Genomic DNA, 27,678 nt, shown 5'->3' with positions numbered 1-27,678 from the left:
GACACGAATCGCTGTGAGCGCTGATAGATGGCTGGCACGGACAGGAGCTCGCACTTCTCCGACGCTGCAGTGCCAAACATCCCTGCTCTGCTTCAGCAGAAAGAGATGCCCCTAAGAGGAGGGCACGCTCACGCCACGAAGGGCAGCACCCTACCTTGTGATACTTCGGGGCCATAATCACATCATTACAGCAAATCAAACATCGCCTTTGTGCCTTTACAATCCCGCCATTGTCCGAAATTAAATGCAAATGGTTTGATTCTCTTTTCTTCCTCAAACAAGGGCGGGGAGGGATTAAAGAGCACTCAATCACCTTCCTCGCCGATCACACGGCGTTCACACAGCGGCATCGCAGCTCTGCGAGCAAAGAAACCGCAGCTCAGAGGGAGAGAGAGCTCGGGCACCGCGTCTGACGGGGAGCAGCTGCAGAGCAATTAGCGGGCCGCGAAATCCTTCGTTCCAATAAGTCAGCGACCCGCTTGCTTTTCTTTCCCCTTTGCCCTTCGTTCTAAAAGCCTCCCGAATGCACCGCCCCTCTTCTCCTCGCGACCTTGAGGACCGATCCGCAGTGTTGCTTGCACCTGCCCGGCCCAGGGGATGGGAGCGCGGCAGCAGCGCAGCCCGGCAGTAGCACGGACCCGCTCTCCTCTCTCTGCTTTTCCACGTTCCTGTAATAGCGGTGATTGGCCGCATCTGCCGGAGCCGATTCATCTGGCTCCTGCCCCGGCGGAGGGCACGGCGGATGTGTCAGAACGCTGATCTGAGGACAGGGTGCGTTCTGAGAGAGCTCTTTCCCCCTCCATCCTATATCGTACAGTAAAAGAGTATTTTTAAAGGAAGGCTAAATAAATAAATAAAAGCTGATTTTGACAAGAGACAGGCCCGAATGGGAACTGCTGAGACAGTAAAGAACAAGTCTGTTATCTTACAAACTACACTTCAAGCTGTCAGCTGCCCGAGATTTACAGGAAAACCCCCTTCCTTAGGACGAAACCTACACTGAATTTCATTTCCAGCCCCACCAATGCCACCTCCTCACTCCCAGCCGCGAGCAGGTGGCAGCGGGAAAGCGAGGGGCAGCCCCGGTCCCCCTCCTGCCGGGAGGACAGGCAGCCCCAGAACGGAACGATGCGTTCGACGGCCGCGAGCAGCGGGAGTGCGGCTGCCGCGGGTGAAATGGAAGCGGCTGTCAAGGGCCAGAGAAGAGGGGAGGAGACGGTTTGGCTTTCGTACCCATTTCCTCTCCCTCGGCCGCAATGCTCGGACTTAGTGATTTCTAAGCCCAAATACCGCCCCGGGCCAGCTTCCACTGAAAACACGGAGAGTTCCAGCATAGAGGCCAAAGGATCCCGTCCCCTTTCAGATTTTAGAGACACTGCCGGCTTGCCGTTGGTCGCCCATTCCCATCTCCCCCCGTTTACAGCTCCCGGCTGCCATCGAAGCCCTATTCTCGGCTCCGCCGTGCCCTGACGCGGCCGTCGGGTCAGGCTGCAACTTCCCCCCGGGGTGCTGTCCCACTGAGCGGAGCGACACTTCCCCGGCCGTCCCTGTAGTTCCCCGGCGCGAAACGTCCCCACGGAGAACGTCAGGGATTCTAAGGGACTCCCGGTGAGCTTCCTCCGGCTGACAGAGCCAGGATACAACCAAAACAAAACGCGATGACAAAACCGTCACAAAACCGAAAAGATGGTTCTGGTTTAGCAGCGCGCTATTTTTAAACGGGGCGGCACTGAAATCATCCTCACGAGGATTCGTCCCGCCGCGGGACCGCGCTTCTTCCCCCGACGCCCGCGGAGCGGCCGAGAGGCTTCCGGACCCAAGCCCTCCTTGCTCCCCCGGCACCGGTGAACGGGACGTGCTCATATCCCGCTGTCGGCTCTGCTGGTAATTACCGCAACCGGTGTGTTCCATCGGGAACCAAAGGAGCGAGGCACATCGCTACCGGAATGCCAGCTCTCTGCGGTTCGCGCGCGAGGAAAAATAATGGAAATTGAAAGGAAGGAGGGAGGCTCAATTCCTATTTTCCTGCAGGTAAATCACAGCTGCCTGCTCGTTAAGCGGAACGTTCAACTCCAGAACTGTGACCGCGGGAGCCTGACGCCTGCCACTCCTGCCGGAGAAGAAATAGCGAACTCCTCGATTCAGTTCAAAAGCCGCCTATAGTGACACCGTCTCCTCCGCTTTCCGTTTTTACTCTACCGGAACGTTCGCGTTATTCGAAATCGCGGCACTGCCATCGGAACGAACCCATTCGGAGCCGCGTCGACGCCCTTATAGAGCAGCCTTCGGGGCTGTCTACACCCGCACGACGCGGGTCTCCCCCGGCCCCGAGCTCTCCGCCAGCCCCGCGCCGCCGTCGGGATCCCGGGCAGCGCCCTCCCGGCCGTAGCGCCCCGTTGCTACCCCGCTCCCGGCTCACGTCGGGGACAGCCCCACCGCCGGCGCCTACCTTCAGGACGTTGGCGTGGCGCAGCCGTTGCAGCAACACCATCTCCTTGACGATCTTGTAGGCGGCCAGGCGGTAGCAGTCAGCCAGAGCCGCGAACTGCCGCACGCAGCGGGCGACGTCGTGCCCTCCGAAATCCACCGCCTTCAGCGCCACGGCCAGAGAGCGGTTAAGCACCGCTTTGTAGACGGCCTTGGTGTAGCCCGAGCCCAGGTACTGCACGCCGCCGGCGGCGCGCAGCTCGCGGCAGCCCAGCGGCGGCGGCTCCAGCCCCAGCTCGGCCGAGGCCCGGCCCCGCTCCGCCGCCGCCCGGCCCCGCGGCTGTTGCTGCTGCTGTTGCTCGGCCGAGGTGCGCGCCGGAGCCAGGTCCATCAGGCGCCGCTCCCGCGGCCGCACCGCCCGGCGCACCCCCGCCGCCCGCGACTGCCGGTAGCGCAGCACCTCCTCGTAGCGCTCGCGGAGCTGCCGCGCCAACGCGGCTCGCCCGCCGCCGCCCTCCTCCTCCGGCGGCTCCAGGGGGGCGCCGGGCGGGGACGGGGGGGCCCCGTCGCGGGGCGGCGGCGGGGGGAGCTCGGAGCCGGGCACGAAGAGCACGTTGAGCAGGGTGCCCAGCAGCAGGGCGAGGCAGCAGGCGGCCGCCACCGCCGTCTTCCTGCGCCTCATCGCCCCCTCGCTCCCGTGCTCGCCCCTACCCCGAGAACCGGCCGCAGGGCTCGTTTCGGCTCTCCCCGCTTTTTCCCGAGGCTGCGCCGGCGGCGGAGCGGGGCCGGGCGCTCAGCCGGACCTCGGCCCCTTAAGGCGCACCCGCATGACACTTGCCTCCCCGCTCCTCGGCTCTCCGGCACTTATTATTAGCGGGAGCGGAGGAGGGCGGGGGGGCGGGGGGGATCCCCGGGTCGCTCCCTCCGCTGACGCGCCCTGATTGACACCCGGCCCTCCGGCCGAGCAGCAGGGGGGCCTGGGAAACGTAGTCCCCCGGAGCAGCCCCGCCGGCCGCCGCCTGGCCCGGGAGCGGGACTACATCTCCCAGGCTCGGCCGAGCCCCCCGGCGGGGAGGGCGCGGGGCGGGGCGGGGCGGAGCGCAGAGCAGCTGCCGGGCGGCGTCCTTTCCCCCCCCCCTCCTCCCCGACGGGAACCGCGGCCCCGCGCTCTCTCTCCGGCGGGGCCGGGGCTGGGGCGCCGCCGTCGGGGGAACGAGGGAGCTGCCCGGGATGTGCCACGGCCCCGAGGGACGCGCGTGGCCGTGGGGGAGCGGTACCGCGGGGAACGTGTCACACGCTCGGGATGGAGCTGTTAATCGCAGCCCTCGCGCTGCCGGAGGTGCGAATCGCCGGGGGGAGCGCTAATGACACGGTTATCCATCAAGGCCACATTACGACGCTGTTAGCAACTAATTAACAAGCACAATCAGCCCGAGCCGCTGCCACAAAGGAGCCCATCAGCGGGAGGAAAGCCGCTAAGAGGCCGGCGAGGCAAAGTTCACCACAATGGCAGCGGGAAATCGCTTCCAAGGAGGGAGAGGGACGGCCATCGGGGCAATACACATGGCACACACATAAATAAAATTGAAAGAAATGAGCCACGGCTCTCCCGGGAGCTCGGGGCGGCTCAGCCTCCGGCCCCGCGGGGCCGTAATCACCCCATAAACAGAGCGGGGCGCGTAATCACCGCCTCCAATAAAGCCTCCCCGCCGCTGCGTGGGGGGGCTCCGCCCGGCGGATCGCTCTGTAGCCCCGGAGCCGCGCGCTCCCCATTCCCCGATGGTTTCTGTCCAAAGGCGTTGCACGCTTGCAGCCTTCCGTGGTCGGCTGGGGATTTAGGGCAGATTCGGTACCAGCCAGCGCTCCCCAGCTCTGCAAAGCCGGGGATGGGATGAAGTCGTGGAACAATCGTGTTCAGGGGCACGCGGTGCAGCCCGGCGCCGGTGGCTGCGCGTCCGCGGAAGCTCCGCGCCCGCTTCGTATGCGCGGTACACGGCAGCGGAGAGCCCCGACCGCAAAACAGATGCTTCGCCGCAGATGAAAGCGGCCCACCTGCTTTTCCCATCGCGTCCCATCTCCTAGCCGCTTTTCTTCATTACATCCCTCCCGACAGATACCATGAAATACATCGCTCATTTAGATATGGGAGCCGACCTCTGGAGGACGACTTGTGCGGAGCCCTTTGATGTCGAGAGGCAGATTTCAAACGCCAGAGAGCCCCTCCATGGTTTTAATTACCCCGCGCCCGGGGCCTGCCGCTGATTAGGGCGGCGAGGCGGGCGGGCGGCACGGCGAGAGGGGCTGCGGCCTCGCTACAGCGCGCTGCCAGCAAAACCAACACGGTTCTGTAAACACAGCTACCGGGCAAAGTCAACAGCGAGCTGCGGCCGACAGCAAACAGCCCGCGGGACCGCGCTGCTCCCCAACGGAGCCGGCCCGGGGCTTCCCTCTGCCTCGCCGCTCCCCCGTGTCCTTACGCAGGACGCAACGCTGAGAGCATCCCTGACCCCGCGGCACTGCGGAGTTTTCAGGTTGACAGCGGCACTGGGAAACGTGAAGCGCTGCAGAGGGAGCGAGGGCTGAAGTGCATCTTTCCATGTGAGTTTTACTTGGGCCCCCAGCCGGCCCGGCGATGGAAGCAATGCGACTGCCAAGCAGAGCGCTGCTGTCCTTGTTCTCGCACCAGCTTTACAGTGACTCCCCATTGATCCACCTCTGAGATTTTGGCTCCAGTCCCCAAAACCCCGAATCCCATATTTCAGGTTGGATATTAGGAAACATTTCTTCTCAAAAATAGCAGTGATGCACTGGCACAAGCTGCCAGGGAGGTGGTGGAGTTACTGTCCCTGGTGGCGTTCAGGAACTGTGGAGATGTGGCACTGAGGGATGGGATTAGTGGGCATGGTGGCGGTGGGATGATGACTGGACTAAGTTGTATAATCATAGAATCACAGAATATAGACTCACAGGAATCAGTGAGTCCAACCCCTGTCTGCAAACAGGAGCATCCAGAAATCAAACCCTATGTCTGTTGGCACTGTCCAGGCATTCTTTGAACTCCGGCAGCTCAGGGCCGTGCCCACTGCCCTGGGCAGGCTGTTCCATGCCCACCACCCTTGGTGCAGAACCTTTCCCTAACCCCCAGCTGCTACTCTCCTGAAGCAGCTACATGCCATTCCCCCAGTCCTGTTGCTGTCACCAGATGATCATAGAGGTCTTTACCAACCTTAACAATTCCATGAATTCCAAGCGTGGGTAGCTTCAGGTCCTCAGTTAAAAAACACAGCTGGAAACACATCTGTGGGAGCTGGGATCTGTCAGAGCTTCTACAGGGTCACTGGTTCTTCCAGAAGATTTGTGTGCTTGCACTGCTTCTCTCTGACACTTAGGAGTTAATGCTTTTTGAAAGAACTTCATAATCTTTTGAATTCCTGGCCACCTGTTCTGGCTGTTTGTGTGGAAGTGGAGCTTTTTTTTTTTCAAAGCCTGAGCCAGGAGGCCCGAGATCCCTTGAACACCCAGGGCTGTGCCTTTGGGTGCAAGCTTCTCCAAAGCCAAGCTCTCCATTATCCTCTGCCCTGCCAGACTCCAATCCTTTGAATGTGTAGGTTTTGTAGTCTTCAGAGAGTGTTCTTACACGGCAAAATCTTTATGGTACTTTTTAAACAAGCTCTTTCTCTTTTTTTTTTAATGTTGTTTCTTCCTTTTCTCTCAGGAAACCCACTCCCTCGTCTATTTGAAGCAAGCTTAGATGCGGCCAATTGTATTAGTTCTGGCTACAGCAAAAATGCAGAATGAAACCTGAAGTGTATGGTGTGAGTCCAAAATAAATGGTCACTAGCAGAGCCAGCAAAAACTTGCGAGCGCAGACAGTCTGCAAAAAGGAAAAGCTTGGGCTCTACCTGCGGCACTTTGCATTTTTTCCAAAAGGAAAAATAAGTTCTGGCTTTAAAGAGCTTGGGAAGAGATGCTGGAGGCACTGTGCCTGTTTGTGATTGCATTTATGAAATGTGATGATTCTTGCTTTTTTTTGTGTATGTGTGTGTGTGTGTGAATTCAGCATCTGTAAGTGGGGGAAGGTGCTTTATCTCCTGTCCTGCGTTCTCAAAACACAGCATTGATTTTTATGTGCCAGATGTCAGCATGCCCTGATTCTCCATCAGTCAGTTGGGATGAAAGCCTGCCCATATCACAGAGGTGTTGCAAGGATAACTCTGCTCCTGCACAGGGAGATCTGGTACCGCAGCGATAAAGACACTGTAAATATTTACACAGACAGAGCGAGCTCATGGAAGTGGTACATTATTGGCTTAACTTCATTGCAAGGAAGTAGTTGAAAATGTCACAAATATATTACGTTCACTCTTATTTTTAATTAAGCATCGACAACATATTTGGTGGTGCTTCAAGCCACAAGATTCAGAGAGCTGCTGCTCTAAACGTTTTACAGACTGCAGGGAAATACCAAATCTCAAGCAAAGGCAAGAAGTAACACAGCTACTTTAGGACTAAATCCTGCCGGTTGGACCTTTACACTTTTAAGCGTTAATAAAAAAAAAGTGCGGAAAGGACAACGAGAGGATATAATGTATTTGAACATTCAAAAACCTTTTGATAAACACCCATACAAGAAACTGTTAAAGAAACTTGGTAACCACATAATTAAAATCCAGTTATAAGTAGAGATGGAATACATGGCCAATTCTGATAGTAGGGAAAGAGATTAATAATGAGGTGCTCTAGAGATCAGGACGCAGACCAACATTGTTTAATCCTGTATTAATAATGTTGGGGTGAAGACTGAAGTGTCAGAAGTTGATGTCGATAGAAAAGCAGTTAGCTTAGGTCAGAACAACTCCAAAAGAATTTATTTAATAACACAGCAGGACCCTGTGCAGGAGTAAGAGCACAGCGTGGAAGGTGCCCTCAGAACCTGCAGCAGCCCCCCTCGCTCCCCCTGGCACGCTGGCACCATCCCACAGCTGTACAAGGGTGAAGGTCGATAAGCAGGGCACAGGCAGAGGTTTGCACGGCTCAGCTGCTTCCTCGCTCCTCCCATGGGCTGCCCAGCTCCCACAGTCTGCAGTGCCAACAGACTGAACTCCCTCTACCAGCCTGTGAATAATCTATCTGAGAGCTTCTCCAGCAAACGTTTAGAAAAGCCAGTGTGAGTTCCTCATGGCTTATTCTCCCCTGAGGACATGCCAAATGCTCTCGGTCACCTCTCATAGATACTTTAAGCATTACGTGTTTGCTCTGATGAGAGCAACATGGCAGCAAGCCCCCGGTGTACGTGGTCTATGTAAGCTCCCAGGAGCAGTCTGGCACCTCCCGGCACAGCCAGGGTGAGAGTAGCTGTGTGCAAATAGTCCCCTCCCCCAGTGCTACATGGGGTAAATGTGTCTGAGCTATAACCACCGAGCTGAGGCACTGTCACTACTGCCCAGAGAAGCTGTGGTGCCCCATCCCTGGAGTAGAGAAAGCCAGGTTGAATGGGGCCCTGGGCATCCTGAGCTGGAGTGGGGGTGGGGAGGGAGAGGGCACAGCCCTTACCATGGTTGGGGGTGGGACTGGATGATCTTTGAGGTCCTTTCCAACCCAAGCTATTCTATGGCTCAGTGATTCTTTAGAGTGGGCTCTCTGCTATGAGGTTTTTCTTCCCACTGACTTTGCTTTTGCGGTGTGGCTGTGCCTTGCTACTCCTCAGTGGTGTGATGTTTGCAAAGTGGGGAATCCCTGAATCCACACTGTAGGCTATTTGTTCCAGCGTGGTACACAGACAAACGTACTTATCCGTACTTACCTGGACAGCATTTGATGATATCTCTGTATAACTTCATTGTTGCCAGCCCTCCTTTCCAACCACTGTCTTCTGCACAGTGCCACCCTGACGCAGCGCAGGCTGTGATGGCTTTTGAAGGTAATGACATTCATGGAAACTCAGACCACTGTTTTTTGCAGGGATTTATTATTACTTTGTTTTTAACCAGCAGGTCATTTCCAAGGATACTATTCTGGAAAAGAAAGCAACTCATAAAGAAAGATTTTAAAAAATCCTCTTGATATGACTTGTGAAGTATTTTGAAGTGCCAGCCATAAAATAAATTGTTTTTAAATCCCCTCTTTCATCTGATGATTTACATGACATTGGAAATGCCCCTCGCTCACAGTCAGGACCCTGTTGCAATAGGTGGGTGTAAATACAGCTCACTGTGGCCCTGCTTACAGGGGAAATTGAAAGGCCTCACACCTAGAGGAAGGAGAAAGCCCTCGTGGGAGTGGGAAGAGCCCTGGCTTCAGTCCTGCTGTGTCCAAGGAGCAACCTAGAGCTGCTTCCTCTCAAACCACGTTCCTGCCGGTGAATCCCAGTGCTTTGCCTCACACTTGCAGTTCAAACCAAGAATCCATCTCTACATGGCTTGTGAACACTCTTGGGATTCTTACTTTTTTTTTTCTTTTTTTTTTTTTCTTTTTTTTGTTATTTCTTACTCATAGAATGATTTGGGTGGAAGGGACCTCAAAGTCCATTCAATTCCATCCACCTGCCATGAGCAGGGCTGCCCCAACAGGTCAGGCTGCCCAGGACCCCATGAACCTGACCTTGAGCACCTCCAGGGATGGGGCATCCACAGCTTCTCTGGATAAATCTAAAACGAAAAGCCATATAAAACTAAAAACAATGCACATAATATCTATTCTGCCTAATAAACTGTAACCTAATACTAAAGTGCAGGGGAATGGGCTCCAGGTATGAGCAGGCTTCATTTGTGGAGCCTTATGAACTGACATCAAATCACAACCTGCTCAGAAGTGAAGGAACAGCTTCATTAGCCCTGCAGCACTTGTGACCAGCAATTCTGTCAAGGGCTGGGGAGGAAAAGATCCTTTCTCTTTGTCCGTGATTCACTGCATTGAATTATTATGGGAAACAAGATGTTCAGGCCATAGTGCAATATGTATGAGCACAGTGTGCAGTAATGCAACCACGAAGGTCACTGAACAGCTTGGTATTGCTGGTTTAGAGTTTGTGGATTTTACCATTACCACCTTTAATTTTCTCCAAAGAAAAACTTTGGGAACTTTTTCGAATAATCCAAATGGGCCAGAGTCTGGGACAGCCCATGGCTCTGGGTAGGCTGCAGAACTCATGAAGACCAACACTTCAGGACCTGACCTCTGCAGGAGGCAAAGCCCCGGTGTTTCCCTGGAAGTGGCTGCCCTCTGCCTGCCTTACTGCCCTGGTGCAAGGGGAGAACTGCTCGGGCTCTGGTTTATTGCTGACCTCTCCAGGCTCCTGGATGGCCCTACTAACATCACAGAGACTCTCCAGCACCAACCCTTGCCATGGGCTTTGAAACCCTTCCTCCCCCAGCTCTTCCATTGGCCATTGCTGCTGCTCTTTTCACCTGCCAGCAGATAAATCAGCAGCTCCTCAGCCCCACCCTTATCCTCCAGACTCTGAGGCCCATAGCAACCATTGTTCTGAGCCACTTCCAGCAGGGCAGAGCTGATTCATTCCCTCCCAGTCCCAAGGACAAGTAGCAAAAGCTGTCATTTTGTTAATCCTGGTGTAATTAACCACCACCAGTGTTTCGATTTTAATCCTCTTTCTATAAACTTTGAGCTTTAGGATCTGTGAGCTTTTATATCTGTGGTTTTAGAAGATATTTACATTTATCTTTATCCAGGACATAAAATCTTTTGCAGAAGTGATAGTTTTTTTGGATGGTCTAAACTATTTTGGATTCAAATCAGGACAAAAATGCAAGGGCCAGACTGGAGAGGTACAGGAGGAGGTTGTCAGACTCTTGCTTGTTTCACCAGCATGGAGCAGTAGACAGGAAGAGAAGCTGAGTGTTTTGTGCAGAGAAGATGGCTTCTTGCTATCTACCAGTTTTCAAAGACATGGCGAAAAAGAAGACCTGGATCTGCAATTTCTTCCTTTGCTTTTGGTATCAACCAGCTTCCAAGGATGCTGGCAGGGTTGGCAGCCCTGCCAGTGGCAGGGGATTGGAACAAAGTTATCTTTGAGGTCCCTTCCAACCCAAACTATTCTATGATTCTGCCGTAGTTTTTGTCAGAGATGGAAATGTCATTATAGACTCACAGAATCATGGAATCACCAAGGTTGGAAAAAACCACCGAGATCATCAGTCTCACCATCCACCTACCACCAATATTTCCCCTAAATACTACGATCTAAACATTTCTTACAACATCTAAACATTTCTTCTTCTGCCAGGGACAGTGACACTACCACTTCCCTGGGCAGCAGTTCCAGCACCTAAAACCTCTTTCAGAAAAGAAAGTTTTCCTAGCATCCAACCTGAATTTCCCCTGGTGCAACTTGAGGTCATTATCTCCTGTCCTATTGCTAGTTATGCAGGAGGAGATGCCAACTCCCACCTCACCACAACCTCCCCTGAGGTAGTTGTAGAGAGTGATAAGGTCTCCCTTGAACCTCCTCTTCTCCAGACTAAATGATCCCAGCTCCTTCAGCCACTCCTCATAAGGCCACTTCACTCCCCTAACAGCTTAGTTGACCTTCTGTGAACATGCTCCAGAGCCTCAACATCTTTTTTTCCAGCGAGGCTCCCAAAACTGAACACAGTGTTCAAGATGTGGCCTCACCAGTGTTGAGTACAGAGGGAATTATGTGGTACTTTCTGTGAGAATACCCAAGACTGTGGATAGGCAAGACATGGGAACATCTCATTTGAATAGACAAGGTGTTTGAGTTGTTTCTCAGAGTCAATAAAAAATAAAGGCATGTGAAAATGTCAGAGTATTTCCTCTTTCCCTTTCCCATCCAAACACAAAATCAAATCAAAGCAAACACATGGGACACAAATACAGCAGCAGCCTCCTCTGTGCATATTCACTGTGATAGGCAGGCAGTTTCCAGATGTATGGATTACACAGCTCAACCAACTGCTGCTTAAAGATTGGCCTTAGCATATTGACTGAGTGCCTCACCACGTCAGAAACTTCTGCACTCGGTGGTAGAGCTTCTGCCCTTTGCATCTGGCTGCATCCATTTGGTGACCTTGTTGCCATCTCTTCATTCCAGCTAGATGTTTTTCACATCTCCTGAAGCATAAAGTCTCTGTAATGTAATTAAACATGAGAATATAAATATGTGAGGTTTTTTTTTAGCTTTAGTCTGAATATTTTTCAGTTGACTGTTGCTATAGTGTAGGAAATGCATAGCTATAACAGCAAGAGCTGTGAAGGATACTCACAGCAGAAAGAGCATCAACGCTGCAAAATGTATATAAAACTGCCAAAGACAGAGTGCTTAAAAGTACTTTCAGATCTGCACTGAAAAATAAATTAGGATTTTCACATCATGTGGATGCACATCTCTTATAACTACTTTGATAACTGTGTATTTGTGAGTGCAGTTGGATGCTGGATAAGACTTCTCAGACATAAATACTCCTGCAGTAATATGTGCTACAGAATCACTGTGCTTGTGCAGGGCTCCTGCCCTAGGCTATACTGGTTACCACAGCCCTAACATAGTGCTTAGTATTTCTAGTCCTGATTCCATTTTTCAGCACTGATCCCTTATTTTTGAGTGGTACTGGTATGAGCAAGACTTGGGGCTACATATGTACAAGAGACACCTTGGCACTTTGACAGCCAAATTCACAATGTCATGTCACTCTACAATTTACATCTTCATGTTATGCACCACAAGAACCTGGGCATCCCAGGAGCAGGAACTGCATACAGAAGAGGCTCAAGACAGCCATCAGGCTGAGAGAAGAGCTGCTTAATGCCAACAGAAAGAATAAAGAGTAATAGAAAGCCATCTTTTATGGTTGACAAGGGATTCAGACTTGAAGATATCACTGGGCAGGTGGCTTTTCTGAAACAGCAGAGGCCGAGGTTCTGTACTGTTATCTCACTGTGCATCCTGAAGGCTAGGATTGAAACTTGTGATGCAGGGGATTCCCATACCTAAATCTCTAAACCAGAGTTTGTGCCTTGTCCCTCTCCTCTTGCTGCAGTACTCTGTCAGGAAAGCAATCGTATTCACACATGGGATCCCTTCCATCACACCTACTAAGATTGGTCTCTGTCCTTATTATATGGAAATTATTCCTACTGCAGTGTTTTTTGTTTGTTTGTTTGTTTGTTTGTTTGTTTACCAGCTGCTGTATAAGAGAATTTGTAGTCAGACACTGGTCCAAGCAGAACACTGATATCAATAAAAGAAACTGGCAGTGGCTGACATGCCAGCAGGATTCAGGCATCTCTCAGTTAAGGGTTGAAAGGATTTTGGAGGACTTTTCAGGTTCCAGACACTGCTAAGCAGCTGAATTTGGGGCACAAGTGTTTAAAGAGGTTGTGAATGGCAATGGTCCTCTGTGGAGGTGTTCCTCTCCCAGCATGTTGTGGATGCTTTATGGGTGCATCCACAGTCAGATGTGATTATAGTTTGCAGGATGCTTTTTATTGCAATCTTTCTCTAAATCTTAATAGCTGACAGCCAGTAAAGTCAGCAGCATTGTTTACAAAGTAGAAAAGATAATTGTTTAATAAAACACTCCATCATTCATAAAATATTCCTTTATACTCACCATTCATCCTGATAATTTTCAAGAACATGCTGTTATATGGGAAAAAGAACTTCTAAAATGTTTTAGTCCTCAAATCTAGGTCAAAGTCTGGAGCCCCATTTGAATCTAGGACGATCTTTTCCAGAAATGCTGACCGTTTTATATTCTTTGAGCACCCTGATAGGCTGAAAATATTCCTAGGAGATTAGCAGGCTCTCAGCTACTGCTTAAATTCATAGAAATTAAACCTTCCATCATCTGGTTTTTATATTTAGAAAATGTCAGCTATACTTCCTATCACGTATGTTGTTGCTTCAATGCACTGAGCCTTCTGTGAATTTCAAAACACATAACTCAGCTCTCAAGCATTTCTTTTGTAAATATTGATAATGGTTTCAAGTTCTTTATTAAATAACTTTTTAATGAGTCTGAGGACAAAGAACTATTTTTTCACAGTCTCCCAAAGATAAGAATCGTAACGTATCTTTCTGTACCATGGAACACATGGTTCTCAATACCTCATTGTGCAGCCTAGGTTTTCCTCACTTTTTAAAACTCACTTTAAAATATATATATTTAAGGCCCCATGATTATAAGAAATAAAATCCAACTAGGTCATACTGAGGTGTCTGAAATCACATGCAAATTCTGTGTGACAGCTTTGCAGGTCAGTGTGTGCTGGCATTTGGAGTAGCATTAGAAGTCTCCCTTTACCCTTGTAATCCTGCAGCAAGAACTACAAAACACTACAATCACTCCTAATATGGTTCAGCACATAGACCTCTCCTTGTGCAACATTATTTATTGCCTGCGTTTTTACCAGAAAGGATCCCTGTGCATACACATAGGATCGAAGACAATAAAATATTATGGAGAGGTTCAGCAGGGGAGGTTTCCAGGGAAAGGCTTTTTATCAGTTTACAGGCATGGCCAGAGTACTGCAGGGGAGTTCCTCTTCGGAGCAGGCTGTAAACAATTTACATTAGGTAGGTAATAGGAAGTCTTTAGAGTGCCTTGAAAAATATTAACTTACAGAAGTTCTGACCTCTGTCTTCTAGACCTGGCCCAGAGGACTGATGTTTGCTAGTAAGCATTCAGCTCGCTAGGAAACTGCATACTGTCAGTGGAATTAAGGCTATTTTTAATACATTTCAATTAGAAACTGGACTGTGTAGCAGTATACTAAATCAAATACACTGTACAACTAATTTTCTTTACAAAAACCCAAATGGTTACCTTTGAACTTAGAAATGTTGCCTTCAGGCATATAATATTCCAGCCAGCTGCAGCTTAAGTGCATGGCGCAGGTTTTGTAGCTTGCTTCTTCATTCAACACTCAAAATCATTCATGTTTGCTAAGCAGAATTAAAAGCCAGCCAGGAACGTATTACTGGTCCCCTGATATTAACCATTCTTCTCACACATTCTCTTGAAGACTTTCAGCTCTAATTGTGACGTTTTCCTCTGTTGGTCCTATTGATAGCTTGAAACCTCACTAACGATCCATTTGAAATGTAAATACTTGGTCTCATTTGAAGGGCTGTTCAAAGAAATTGTATTGAATGATTTAGCTGTGACTGCAAACACTGATCACAAGAAACACAAGGCAGCTTAGGTGATTTTAGATAGCGTCTTAGGCTTGGCCCACAGCTGGAGATGTTGCCAAAGTTGTGGTTTCCTAGAAGGCTAAGAAATATCTTCAGTCTTTCCATTCTCCAAAGTTTTCACCTGTGCATTTTTTTTTTCTTGTTAAAATGAAGTACAAATGGCTTGAATTGGCACAGTGGTTTTGTTTGTTTGTTTTTCTCCAGAGCAGATGGTAACAAAGCCATGGGACTTCTTTATTAAACATGTAACTGAAAGATAAGGCTTGGAAAGGAGCTGCTTTGTTCACTGGCTAGCAGGTTCTTATTTGCATCTATTATTCTAATGATGCTGAGACTTGCTTGCAGAGTTTAGGATCTGTCAGGGCACCACATGCACCCCACAGGTATCTTTTCAGCTGTTTCCAGTTAAGGCGCAATATTACTGAGTTGTGACTTATAAGAACCATTCCATCTTCCATGTTTGTCATTGTGCCAACACATGGGAAATGACCTCGTCCAAAAAGCTGAGCACCTGCAACTCTCATTAAGATCCTCCCGGTGTCACCCATTGCTTTTCAGACTCCTGAACGGGCCTCTTACAATCTACCTGCTTCAAATTCCCTGAGGATTTATTGGCTCAGAACACAGATTACTTGTCTTGGTATCAAGGATTTCCTTTCTTTTGAACACGAACATAAAAACACAAAGAGGGACTAAACTCAAGTAATGTGAAAATATTGTGTTTGATTCCAGCCCATATATTCAAAGTTATAGCTAAACGTCTGATTTTAACTTGAAATGTGATGCCTCTACTCTGCATATCATCATGCAGCATGTAAAATGTTTGGAAGCCTTTAAAAAAACAGAAATATTTTTGGCTTTGATTCATTCATCATTATGCTTTCTTTAATGCATTTGTATACGGCTCAACAGATTTTTACATTATCAAGCTTGAGCATCAAATTTCAGGAATGATTAAATCGGTGACACTATCAGTTACAGTGGTAGTATACAGTCAGAAACCTGTTATGTACTTTACAGGTGCTATATGTTTAGATGAGAGGATCCTGCTCAAAATCTGTGCAGTCCAAAAGCTTGATCCAAATCTTCCTGAAGCCCTTCCATTTTGTTTCAGTGACACACAGCACTGAAATTTACTTCAGTGACACTGAGCTGTTCTCAGTGAGCAGTAAAGTACAGGCACCTGCAACTTGGCGCTGGCCTAAAATTGCTCTACTTTTGCCCTTTTAAATTCAGACTAAGCAATAAAATTTAATGTACACATGCACTTACTGCATTAAAATTAATGGTTTCATTTCCAGACTGATTACTAACCATGAGCTTAAATGAAATTAGTTCTCCTAGAAGATGTCTAAGTACCCATAGAAGTGAATACTGGTTTTCAGACTTGGAAAAAATGCAATATACCAAACAATGACAATTTCCCACTCAACTCGCTTAAATGCCTTAGTGATCTCAGGGGTTTTTTTTATAGATCCTGACAAGAAATAATCTCTAAGCTCCATTCAACACCTGACTCAAATTTGAAGTGAAACAAAATAAACTCATCACTCATCTTCAAAGGTTTAAATGTAATCCTTTCTAACGAAGACTATTTCTTTCCATTGCTCTACATTCCCCTTTAATTCCATCAGTTTTCCATGAGATCATCTAGGCAATTTTACACATAGCTTCTTTTAAAGAAATCACGCCTCAATCGAGCATGTTTAAAAATGTTATCCTATGGTAATTTATGCATTATGAAAGCAAAATTTTAAACCATGTAATTAATTAGTTTTGAAGTGGGACTTGGATGTGAATGGAAGCTTGCAATTAGACCTCATTAATGTACTCAGAGTTTACAGAGTATGCAGGCTTATGCTTCCATTCCTCCAGATACTGTGTCTCCTGAAAGGAGATAGTCTCTATCCCACTTGCTTGTAATTGAGAGAAACCCTTTGTTGTCCTGCAAAGCTACCTCCAAGTATTTTAAATGATCCAAAAGCTGATATTGTTACCCTTAGAAGCACTGATGACTCTTTAATCCATGGGTATTCAAGTTTGTATGGAAACTTCAACTGATGCAAAAAGCACAATAACACTAACAGAGCAAATTCTCAGCTACGAAACACTATTTCTCAACACAGTCACTGCTACTAGCTGTGCATTTTCACCAGTAATGAACAACAGCCTGCATGCCACACTCATAACAATCTGCACAAGCAGAGGTGACCCACTGTTGCTGTCACCACTGCTGAAATGCACCACCCACTGCCTCACAGTGCTCACATCCACTGTTTGGTCTCCATAAATGCTCAGCAACCATCGATGAATGTCAGTGGATGCAATTTTTTCTACATAGAGGAATTCAGTGACACACCTTTGCTTCATACACAGTTCCATATTCAATGTCATTGTATCAGACTGCTCCTCTGCTGCCATCTGTCAATTGGAGTAGCATGTGATGGAATGTTGGTAGGAAGGTTCAACTTCTACTGCTGTACCATCAATGTCCACCTCTGACACGGTGAGCTAACAGAATAAAACAGGAGGCATTATTTTCAGAGCAGCCCCCATAGAATAGAAAACATAGTTAATATATTTAAGTAACAAAACTTATTTTCATGTTCTTTTTAAATTAAAACATACAGTAAAGAGAGCAACAAAACCATAAAGCTCACGGGATATGACTTTGTTTTTGTGACACTAGCTCACCAGACTGGTCCAAAGGCAGCAGCTACAATTCACAGTGAGCTCTCAAGGTGTTTGTCAGAGATTTTTGATGAAATTTAACTCTTCCTGTACTTCATCCTTTATAATAACTGTTCACAAATGTATGTACTGCCCAAAAGCTGTGGCATTAATAAGGCGTGACTGTGAGGTGGGGGGTATTTCTCTGTGGTAAGAGAGGGCTTATAGAAGTTGGGTAAAGAGACATGATCAAATTTTGGATTGCACTCTATACATTCCATTTGGAAACTCACAGCTAACGTACTTATGTCAAATGAAAATGAAGTCTCAAGTAAACAAAAAAAAAAGATTTTTTTTGGCAATTTTGAAACGCGCTCTCAGATTCCTTTATCACAGTGAAAAGCGTGGCTGCATATTTTTTGCCGTTCACAGGACTGTGTTTAACCAACATATCAAAATCTGTGAACTTATTTGTCATCATTCAAGTTAGCACTGCATTGCACCCTGCCCCTGCTTTCAGCCCAGATGAGGTTAATGACTGAGTGACTGCTGCTTGGTGAGGCAGAGCCACTGCCATGATGGCGTGGGGCGGGGGGCAGCCACAGTGTGAGCTGGGCCAGGCCACATGCGGCCCACGTGTTGGACGTGCCTCTTTAATCAGTATACTTGAAATGCATGGAATTCTTGCAAAGCTAAAGTGGCATGAATGGATTCTCAGGTAAGACTTTAATCAGTAGAAAAATGCATCCAAAGTACAAAATGACTGGAAAACAGTGTCAAATGCTCTCGTACTGTTGTTTCACTGAGACCTCATAAGCTCTGAAGTCAAACCTAGTTCAACTGAATGCTGTCTATACTTACAGTCCTATTAAGAAGCTGTCAAAGTATTAATATTACAACTAGTCGAAAGGTACAGTTAAAGTGTGATTGCATTGTGTTTATATGTGGACTGCTTATGCCATTTGCAGCAATTTTTAAAGTAGTAGTGTTTCCTCAGTTTGCATTCAATATGTGTGTTCATAATAGAAGTTGCAAAAAGTGAGTTGTTTATCATACTCCCCAGAAACGTAAAGAATACATCTTCTACATACCATGTCAATAGACATATACACAGACCACATCCTGCAATCAACATCTAGCAGCCTTAGCAAGTTTGGCAGTCAACATCTGGAAGGCTGGCAGAACCAAGCTTGGGATTTGGATTACGTCTTTTTTTCACAAGGTGTGCAATTGTCCTGGGCAAATAAAGCCCTTAAGCCTAGTAAGGAGCTTTAGAGTATGCAATTACTTTAGGGGACAAATTAAAAGACACTGAAAGCCTCACAAAGTTTTACAGCCTATGTGGCAAAACCTTATGACTCTTAACTGCCAAACTCAAATGAATAAGCTTGTCTCCTGGGAAAAAAAATTATTGTGCTGGATATTTCTAATCCTACACATAGCACAGCACTTGGAGATCTCCAGAGGGAAGAGTAGAGGTATTTTATTTTAGTTCTTTCTATTAGATTACATGTCAGAGAGAAGAGTGGTACAGCTAACCCATTTTCCCCATTATTTTTCTCCCTGAATATGAACTTTACAGTGCTGCTGAAGAACAGAAGTATCTTTATTTTATACAACAGCAATGGATCAAAGGACATATTCTGGAACCTTATCATCATGTGTAAGAAAAGCAGGCAGTAGTGTAGCTAGAAACCAGAGGGAAGAAACCCGCGAAGTTATTTTGTAAGCTGTTTTTGTCCAGAAAAGGTTCAAAAGCAATGCTTCTGAGCAGCTAATGCCTTATTTACTTTCCTGTTTTTGTTTTAACCCAGTCTGTGTTATGTAAAAGTAGACTCCAACACACTCATCCAGAGCTTCTTGCCTGAGGCGATGAACCTAGCAATTTCATCTATCAGTTATACCAAACCACAGCACACTTTTCTAAGCTTAGCTTGTTATTGTCTTTCAGGCTGTAGAATAACCCAGGGCAATGGAACAGTTGCTGGCATTACAAATGTTTTCAGACTCTGATGCTAGTAATATGCAACCTTATTTGAATTAAACTACCTCTTTAAGAGAGTCTGAAACCGGATGACTTCATATAATTCATTATGTTTAAGAAGGCGGTTTAGTGTGGTAAGTTAAAACCCATTAAATTGCTCTGTAGTTTTCTTGGCTGTGGTTGTTTTTCTTAAGTGAAAGTAATTAAACATAAATATTTACTAATATCCCAGGCTGTGAAACTCTATAGCCACTAACAAGAACAAGGAGAACCAATCCAGCAGTGGCTTCCTATACTAATATCCCACGCTGGCTGAAACATTCCTGCTGACTTTTCAACAAATAGGGCCAGCTATTGTGGATTCCTTTGAGGGGGAATTCAGAAGCTAGGCAGTTGAATTTATTTAAACAAGGGAAGGAAACCACTACTCGGATGCATTTTTTTAATACATATATATATATACAGGATTAATGCAATGTGCCGCAAAACACCACAAGTAAATTAGCTTTTTCCATATTGATCCTTCCTCTAATTTGCTCCAAAAATCTGCTGATGTCAGTACAAAAAGTCTCATTGAGTTGCATGGGTTCTGCATCACAGTCTTGCCATAAGTAAGCTAAACCACAGCAGACTCCTCCTCCAGTCACCTCATCCCATCACTCCTAAACCATCTCCCTCCAGCCAGCACAAGTGATGCTGTGACCACAAAGGGAAACAGACTAAGGAACAAATATCAGAGATGCCAGGTTAGCTTACGTATTCTGTTGCAGTAAAGCAAAAGCTTCCTCTTGCTAAGCTTCTGGTAAGCTACTGATATGGTAAATACCGATAGAGGCAGCATAGAATCATAGAATTATTAAGGTTGGAAAGACTACTAGGATCATCTAGTCCAACCATCAACCTATGCCTGGAACTGTTGTAAACGATGTCGTTGAGTGATATATCTTCCCTTTTCTTTAAAACCTCCAGGGATAGTGACTTCACCACCACCCTGGGCAGCTTGTTCCAGTGCCTCACCACTCCTTCTGAGAAATGTTTCCTAGTATCCAACCTGAGCCTCCCCTGGCACAACTTGATGACATTACCTTTCATCCTATTGCTGTTACCTGGGAGAAGAGGCTGACCTCTACCTCGCCATAACCTTTCAGGTAGTTATAGAGTGCAGTAAGGTCTCCAAATGGGTCTCAACTGAGGACCCTCCAGATATGATTTTCAGAGACGAGTATGTGGGATTTAGCTTTGCAATAGCACACATTCTTTCTACTCTACTTAGAACTAAGAAGCCTCTTGTAACTCTGTAGGACTCAAATTCAGTAGAATTAAGCAGAGATATTATTTATACAATGTGGTACTTCACTGAGTTGATCTTTGGGCAGATTTTGCTGTTCCTACACATATCAGTCCCTGTTCACGCTTCTAATACGACCTCTTTTCTCTAGCATTTGATGAAAAGACTGCAATAAAAGATCTAAGTCCTCAAATGTTGCCAGAAAAATTCAAATCTCTTAGGTTCGAGGAAGGCATCAGTGACTGGCCCAGGGGCACTATTCCAAAAGCAAGATACTGCACACTATGAAAAAGAGCAGCAAAGCCTTAAAACAGATGGCCCAGTATGACTAGGGATGGACACAAGCCTGATCTTGATTCAGGTCATGTGCTGGGAGAACAGAGGACATGCCGGAGGGCTTGTGCCAGCTGTGTGGTGTGGAGGGTCTCAGTCCTGAGGGTTGATACTGAGCTCAGTTTCTTAGAACAAATCATGGCCTGCCCATGAAGCAAAGGCAGCATAAGCAGGGATGCCACAGTTCTCCCCCCACCAGCCCCTTCACAGAGGCGGGTGAGTGTTCATCCACATCACCCCTGGGCCAACATTTCTTCGCATCTCCTGCCAAGCAGGGTGCCAGTTCATGCAAAGTATGCTGCTGAGACACATGGTGTGTTTCAGCCATCGTTAATTCCAAAACGTTTTGCCAAGAAAGAGCTTGTTAAAAGCTGCTTTAGCCAGAAAGATGAAATGCTAAGCTGCCTGCCTTTGCAAGACGATAGCTCACGTGAGAGGTTTGCATTACTGAAACGCAGACATTTTCCTTCATAATAAGCTGGCTGGATCTTTTCAGTCTTCTGGGGGTTTGAAGTGCAAAGAAACTGCCAAAACAATTAAAACTTGGGTTATATATGTGGCTGAGAAGCAATCTGTGTGTTCTGCTGGAGTGGATCAACCCACACGTGCTCCCAGCAATGCCCGGACAGCCGCCAGTCCTGGGCCTCCCCTCACATCAGGCCCTCATGGCTGCTTGGCTCCTGGCAGCAAACCATTATTCACCTCAGGGAGCACTGCAGTGAGGGGCCACTTCTCTGTCAGTCAATAAGCACTGATAGCAAATAAGACATCCAATATTTGCTAACTGTCTTGGGTTATAAGAAAAACAGTTAAAACTGCACTTATTGAGTGAACAGGTCCTTCACTAAGCTATAAATTAGTCAAGCAAAGCGGCCTTTGGCCATACTACCCTAGGCTGGATTTTTGTGAGATTTTTATCACTTATTCAGTAGAATTTGATTAAGTTGGTAAATCTGGATGACAAGTTGCCAACAAAAATTCAGGTCTCAGAGTAATAATTCAGTAGATGGCATGTTTCTGTCTGAGTTATCACTAAGCACATGCCTAGAGCCAGGCTTAGTATTTTTATTTGAATTCTGGAGGCAGCTTTTCAGAGTCAGAGGATACAGTCATCCTTTCAGCAGTAGGATGCTGGACATCCACTGCTCTAAGAGCTGGCCAGATGTTCCTTCACCTGTATCTTTGTCTTTTGTGAAAGGGAATGGTTAAGGTTTGAATACAGTCCTAAATGATGCATCTCATACCCCAGGGTGCATCTGGACAAAACAAAGACAAAAATCTCTACTAAATTAGAGAAGTCTTTCTCACACTAAAATGATTACCAGAAAAAATATGAATCCTAATGCTATAGGGTGAAGTTGCACAGTTTTTCTCTTTTTTATCATCCAAAGGCTCTTGCAAATTACTGCTAGATGTTGTAACAAATCTGATGGCAGCAAGCAAGGATTTCTGTACCTTCAGAGACTCTTCTACAAGTGTATCCTTTTTTCTTATTTCAACTGCTCTGTGTGCTTTGATTCACAACATAATTCAGCCAAGCAAATCAATGAGGAAGACAGGGAGGATACAAGTTTATTTCCATAGTGCTTAATTGGGAGTTTCCCCCACAACCTGTGTGGCAAGTAATAAGCTTAGCCTTATTTGTACAGCAATGCTTGATTTACTTGTTACTCCCCTTCTGCCTTTCTCATACCATGGTGGCATGGTATTGTTTCAAACCGCTGATCTCTGCTGTGGTCTCTTGTTTCCCACAACTTGCATTGCTGGGATGTTTACTTCCTGGATTTAATTCTAATTTAGCTACTACACTAATCCTTAAATAAATCTTTTTCAGTTCAACTCTTTCCCTTAGCCCTATACACCAATGTTTACACTAATTTAAATAGGCAGGATATTAGATTAAAGTTAATTGAGGGAGTCAACACACTAATCCAGTTTCTATGGGTTTACACCCCCTGAAGAAAGCATTAAGAGCAGCCATATAAATTACCTTTTTTCATAGGGAGAAAGAGAGTAAGTTTGGAGAGTGGCCCACTATTAGGTTTTGGAAACCCAAGTCATTTGTTTCATGTGTTTCTTAAATCATCAAACCGAGCATAATATCAAGACAATATATGCAGCTAAGCTTAATTCTCTCTTCCGCACTTCAAGGCTGACAGCCCAGGAAAGCTGTTTGAACAAAGCTGGAGAAACTACAGTTTCCATAAAAGCAAGTGACAGCACATTATCAAAGTGTACCAATCCATGCCCTATTTCCAAGCAGTACAACTAAAATAAAATAAAATTTAAAAAAAAAAGCAAAGAAAAGCCAAACCTTGAATGACATGCATTGTTTGTTATGTTTTCTTAAAGAAGCAGATTAAATTTTAAATTTTAAAACACTCACCTTAGTATCTCAATCCTCAGTTCACAATTTGTATCAGTATTTCTATGTGTTCTGTACTGTGAAGGCACATAGGAAAATGACTTCTGAGTATCACTGCAGCTGTTTGTTTTGTTTGTCTATAAAAGATTTTCTAAAATGCCTAAAAATTGAGACCTACACATAAAATATAGTTATTCTGTGGTACAAATAAGCATCTATAAATTTTTCCGTTTGTAAAATCAGAATTCACTTCTGAGTACTACAACCTGAAATAGCTCTTGTTTCCTTGAGCTGAAAATCACAGAGTTACACTGCTCTCCTTTTAAACTCCAGATGTCTGCTTTTCTGTCATGTCCTCTCATAGCAAGGTGGATGCTGGCTTACTTACATCCATTAATAACATGACCCAGGGTGAAAATTAACAAAGAAGGGCAACGGACCAGTTCTGAGCTCCTCATATCAATCGTTTGTCCATAGCCCATGCATATACTCGTGCAATAAATTCAGTCACTGTACTATGCTGAATTCTGTTAAATTCCCAATGCTCTGGGGCAGAAGTTGTAGCTTTTCCCTGCCAGGTAGGTGTTTATGAGCCTGGTAGCACCAGAAGCGTTTCTGGAGCCCACAAACATAATTTAGCTGCAGTAATGTGAAATTACAGAGCCTGTCTCGTGCCGACATGTGTTACATGCAATTGTAAAAAGGAAAAGAAGTTTAACAGCTTAGCCACAAAGGAATGTTTATATCTGATTACACTAACTGCTAATTTAATGGTAGTTAATCAGTGGCATGTAATACAAGCTGAGCAGTGCAATGGATTTATTGATGAATGGTGTTTAAAGTTGTTGTTAGAAAACTAGTGCATTTGTTACATTAAACAAGCAAGTAAAGAGCCCAATGAAACAGTAGCACATTTGCTAAGGGCAAATTTCTGTTCCAGTTACTATGGTTCAAGTATTAAGTTATTCCAAATTCAGGAGTGCTGTTCCAAAAGTGATGCCTCCTATTTTATTACATTGGCCCACAACATCAGAGGCAGATGCTGGTGGTCTGGCACACATTGATATTCATGGACATTTTCTGAACATTTTGGAAACCAAACAGTGGATGTGAGCACAATGATGTGGTGGGTGCTGTGTTTCAGCAGTGACAACAGTGATATGAAAGTCAAGCCATGTTCTGGATCACCATGCAGAGTTGTCACACCACAAAATGAAGAGCATCTCATCTGCACAATGCATTAACAGTAGTGGCTACATTGATTTTGTAGTTGAGAATTTATCAAGTAGCATTACTGTGCTCTTTGTATCTGTTGTAGCTTCCATGGATATAAAGATGAGGCATTACTTTCAGAGTAATCTAGAAAATCTAGGATATGAGCTGCAGATTCAATCCTACAGGAGGCAGATGAAATTTCCTAGGGTGGTATCAGTAGGTGCCACATTGCTGGGATGTGCTCTGAATTTTCATGCAAAACCATCATGCAACCTGTGTTGTGCACTTTATCAAAATTCAACATCAGAGGAAAAAAAGAAAAAAAAAGAAAAAAAAAAAAGATGACAATGCTGAGGCTGCAACTTGAGGCTTAAATGCAGGAGTGGGATTTTTATTCTTCTTATTTTAAATGCATCTGCACCCCTGCACACTGGCTATAGGTCTATAAGCTGCAAGGGACATGCTTCCTTTCCCTGAATGCAGTGGGTGCCAAGAACTAGCAGCACTAGCAGCTGTACAACATCTCACAATATGTGAGACTGCAGCACATAGGATGAAGGGAGCTGAAATAGGGGAAAGGAAAAAGAAAGGTACAGCCACTTATCCCCTCTGGCAAGTATTGATTTGCCTGGATGCACACCTCACCTCCCCAGATCTGACCCACACAGCTGCCACGTACCACACAGCTTGTTTTTCTTAGAATGAAATATGAGCAAAGAGAGTCAGCAAAGCAGTTCTGGAAGCAGATCCCCACAGAGTGCATCCATGCCTGAGATTAAAAAGCTGAGAAAAGCTTTTAAAGAAGATCAGACCGAACCTTTTCACTCACTTTTCACTGGGGTCTTCTCTGAATGGCTGTTGCTCTCTGCTCCCCCCAGTGCTGCATCTTGCAATCCCAGTGCAGCCTCCTGACCCTAAGGCCAGCTGAAATCATCGGGAATTTTTACTCCTGTCTTGGCTGCAAAGAGGCCAGCTGCCAAGTGAGAGGCATCTGTAAAGGAGAAAGAAGTTTAAAATTATGTCAGTTATTTATTAACGTGAGACAGTTTACTGAATGCTGCCAAAATTTAAGAGCTTCTGTTTCTCTGAGAGCTTCAGTTCCTTCTTGTGTAACTGTCAGGAATCTGTCCAACATTGCCTATTTCATGAATAATTTTCTTTTATCGTTTCACTGGAAGACTTCAAATGCAAAAGATGGTGATTTTTCAGGCCATTAGCAATGGCCATTAGAAGAGCAAGAAAGAAATGCTAACCTTGGGTAGACCTGGCAAATGAGGTGCCTGGTGACCCAGTGATGTAACTGTGGAGTGTTTAAGAATGGTTCATGTGAAATCTAAAACCCTGCCAAAATTTAGATAGCATATTAAATTTGCCCCAATGATATTACTGCAGGGAAAAACAGAGTAACTAGTATGGCAGTAATTTCTTGTTCAGAATTCATTGTAAATCAACCGCTAGAGGAAGAAGTTTGTTGAATCACTTCTCAGCTTGAGGACAAGAGGAGTCCCAGTAGTCTTCAAGCTCCTGATGCAAGCTATGCTGAATCAGTTGCTCCATTAATAAAATCTGTCATTAACAATATAACTGGGTTGATCCTGCATGACACAGGCATAGAAATGCACATCTGGCAGTGGCAAACAAGACACAGGAGGAACAGGGGAATTAGATCAATCAGGCATGGGAGCGTTGCCATAGTTTCCAAATAACGCATCTGTGATGACAGGTTTGGGCACCAAATGCGGGGTTTCATTAGTAGGAGAGACTTGCAAATTCGTTGTGCAGCCTCATCAAACTCATTTGCTTTCTTTGCAGCTCCAGCCAGGCTGCTGCACACAGACACTCACTGAACACTGATGCATGGAATGGGATTCCACCCCTGCTTCAGTCATTCAGAAGTCAGATATCTAATGCAAGTTACTAATTCAGGCTTCCTCTGTAATTAATAGTCTATAGACGAGGAGCCTTCACTGCCAGATTTGGCATCTGCCTCAGATGCATTTTATCCATCTTTGTGTCAATTTGAAAAAAAATCACCCTCAGGACATGCCTCTTCTGTTCACCAGCTCATAAGGGGTTGTGGCTGACCAGCAGTAGGTGGAATAATCCTATTTCAGATAGATATTGCTCAACCTTATGCACTCTCTCATTGCACTCCTATTTAGGGCCACAGCTGGGTAAGCACAGGTAGCTGTGGCCCAGAATTGAAAGAAAGTCAAAATTCATTTCAAGTTAGAAGTTTAGAAGTCGAACACAAACAAAACGGATAATGTGTGTGAAAAATACATAGATCTGAACATATAAGCATCAAGATTGCATTTTTCAGAAACAGTAAAAGATTTCTGATTTCCTAGGATCATTTAAAAGAGAACTCAAACATAAGAGCCTTTTCATTTAGCTGGGCAGATGGAACCATCTACACCTGCAGTTCCCTGTAGATGGAGACAAACATTAGCCTGGACCGCACTCTTTCTGTATCACTGTTCCCCATATTTACCATTCATGTTGTGCTTGACTAATTCCTCATGCTGTGTATTTTTGAACATACCATTAAAAAGTTATGGTGCAGGTCATTTCTTAGGCAAGAGGGAATACTCCACACATAGCAGGGTTTGTTACTTGTTTACTTCCAGAGCTGAATTTTTCTTTCTTTCCAGCTCCGTGCTGCGGAATTTGTTGCTGGTCTGGTATAAACAGCCCATCCTGTGCACTGACCTAATGTAAACAGTCGGTAGCCAATATAAACAACCAACAGGCTAAATGAAGCCTCAAAGTATGTTTGAGCAGCAAGAAATGAAACATCGATAAATGTATTTCCATCATGCAAACTGTTGTTTCTCAGCTTGCCAGAAAATTCTCTTTTTGCAAATTTCTTGGAAGTTTGAGCATCAAGTGGTGTATGGGAACTGTTGAGTCATGGCCTGAACCATTGATTGATCACTTGGGAAAAGGACTGGGTCAGCCCTGGCAGCACAGATGAAGGCACCCTGGAAGGAATGAAGCCTGGCTGCACCTCTTAGACCTCATTTAAGGGTTGACTGCCACTGGGGAAGGACTTCTTTCTCGAGATCCCTCCCTTGTGAAGTTTTTTTCCCATGAACCCAGCTCTTCGGATACAGGTGTGCATTCTTTTCCTGTTTGTCTCCTTTCCCATTCCACCATGTTAAATCTTTCCAACTGTAACTAGTAGTTTGCAGTTTTCCCTAAGAGAGGGGTGCCAGGGG

At 46.0% G+C, this 27,678-nt stretch overlaps 1 protein-coding gene and 2 long non-coding RNA genes across 3 annotated transcripts in view; 1 reads left to right on the top strand and 2 right to left on the bottom strand.

Moving 5' to 3' along the window:
• Positions 1-3,426, bottom strand: part of PKDCC (protein kinase domain containing, cytoplasmic) — a 32,969-nt gene extending 29,543 nt beyond the window's left edge. Inside the window, exon 1 of the mRNA XM_085219332.1 lies at positions 2,450-3,426. Coding sequence (XP_085075458.1) covers positions 2,450-3,109 — 660 coding nt within the window. The 5' untranslated portion in view covers positions 3,110-3,426. The remainder of the gene's footprint in view (positions 1-2,449) is intronic.
• LOC146544901 (uncharacterized) lies at positions 1,329-11,205 on the top strand. The gene is made up of 2 exons (XR_014881970.1): positions 1,329-1,884; positions 2,032-11,205. It is a non-coding gene; the product is annotated as an uncharacterized LOC146544901 (long non-coding RNA).
• Positions 11,154-25,436, bottom strand: LOC104909582 (uncharacterized). Its single transcript, XR_004158813.2, has 3 exons — positions 25,287-25,436; positions 16,962-17,113; positions 11,154-11,533 (listed from the first exon to the last, which is right to left on the bottom strand). It is a non-coding gene; the product is annotated as an uncharacterized LOC104909582 (long non-coding RNA).
• Between the last annotated feature and the right edge of the window lie 2,242 nt (positions 25,437-27,678).

Source organism: Meleagris gallopavo, chromosome 2, assembly GCF_905368555.1.
Source record: "Meleagris gallopavo chromosome 2, MGAL_WU_HG_1.1, whole genome shotgun sequence".
Classification (NCBI taxonomy): Eukaryota; Metazoa; Chordata; class Aves; order Galliformes; family Phasianidae; genus Meleagris; species Meleagris gallopavo.
The sequence above is the reverse complement of the archived record's forward strand: the minus strand, read 5'-3'. Positions and strand labels throughout refer to the sequence as shown.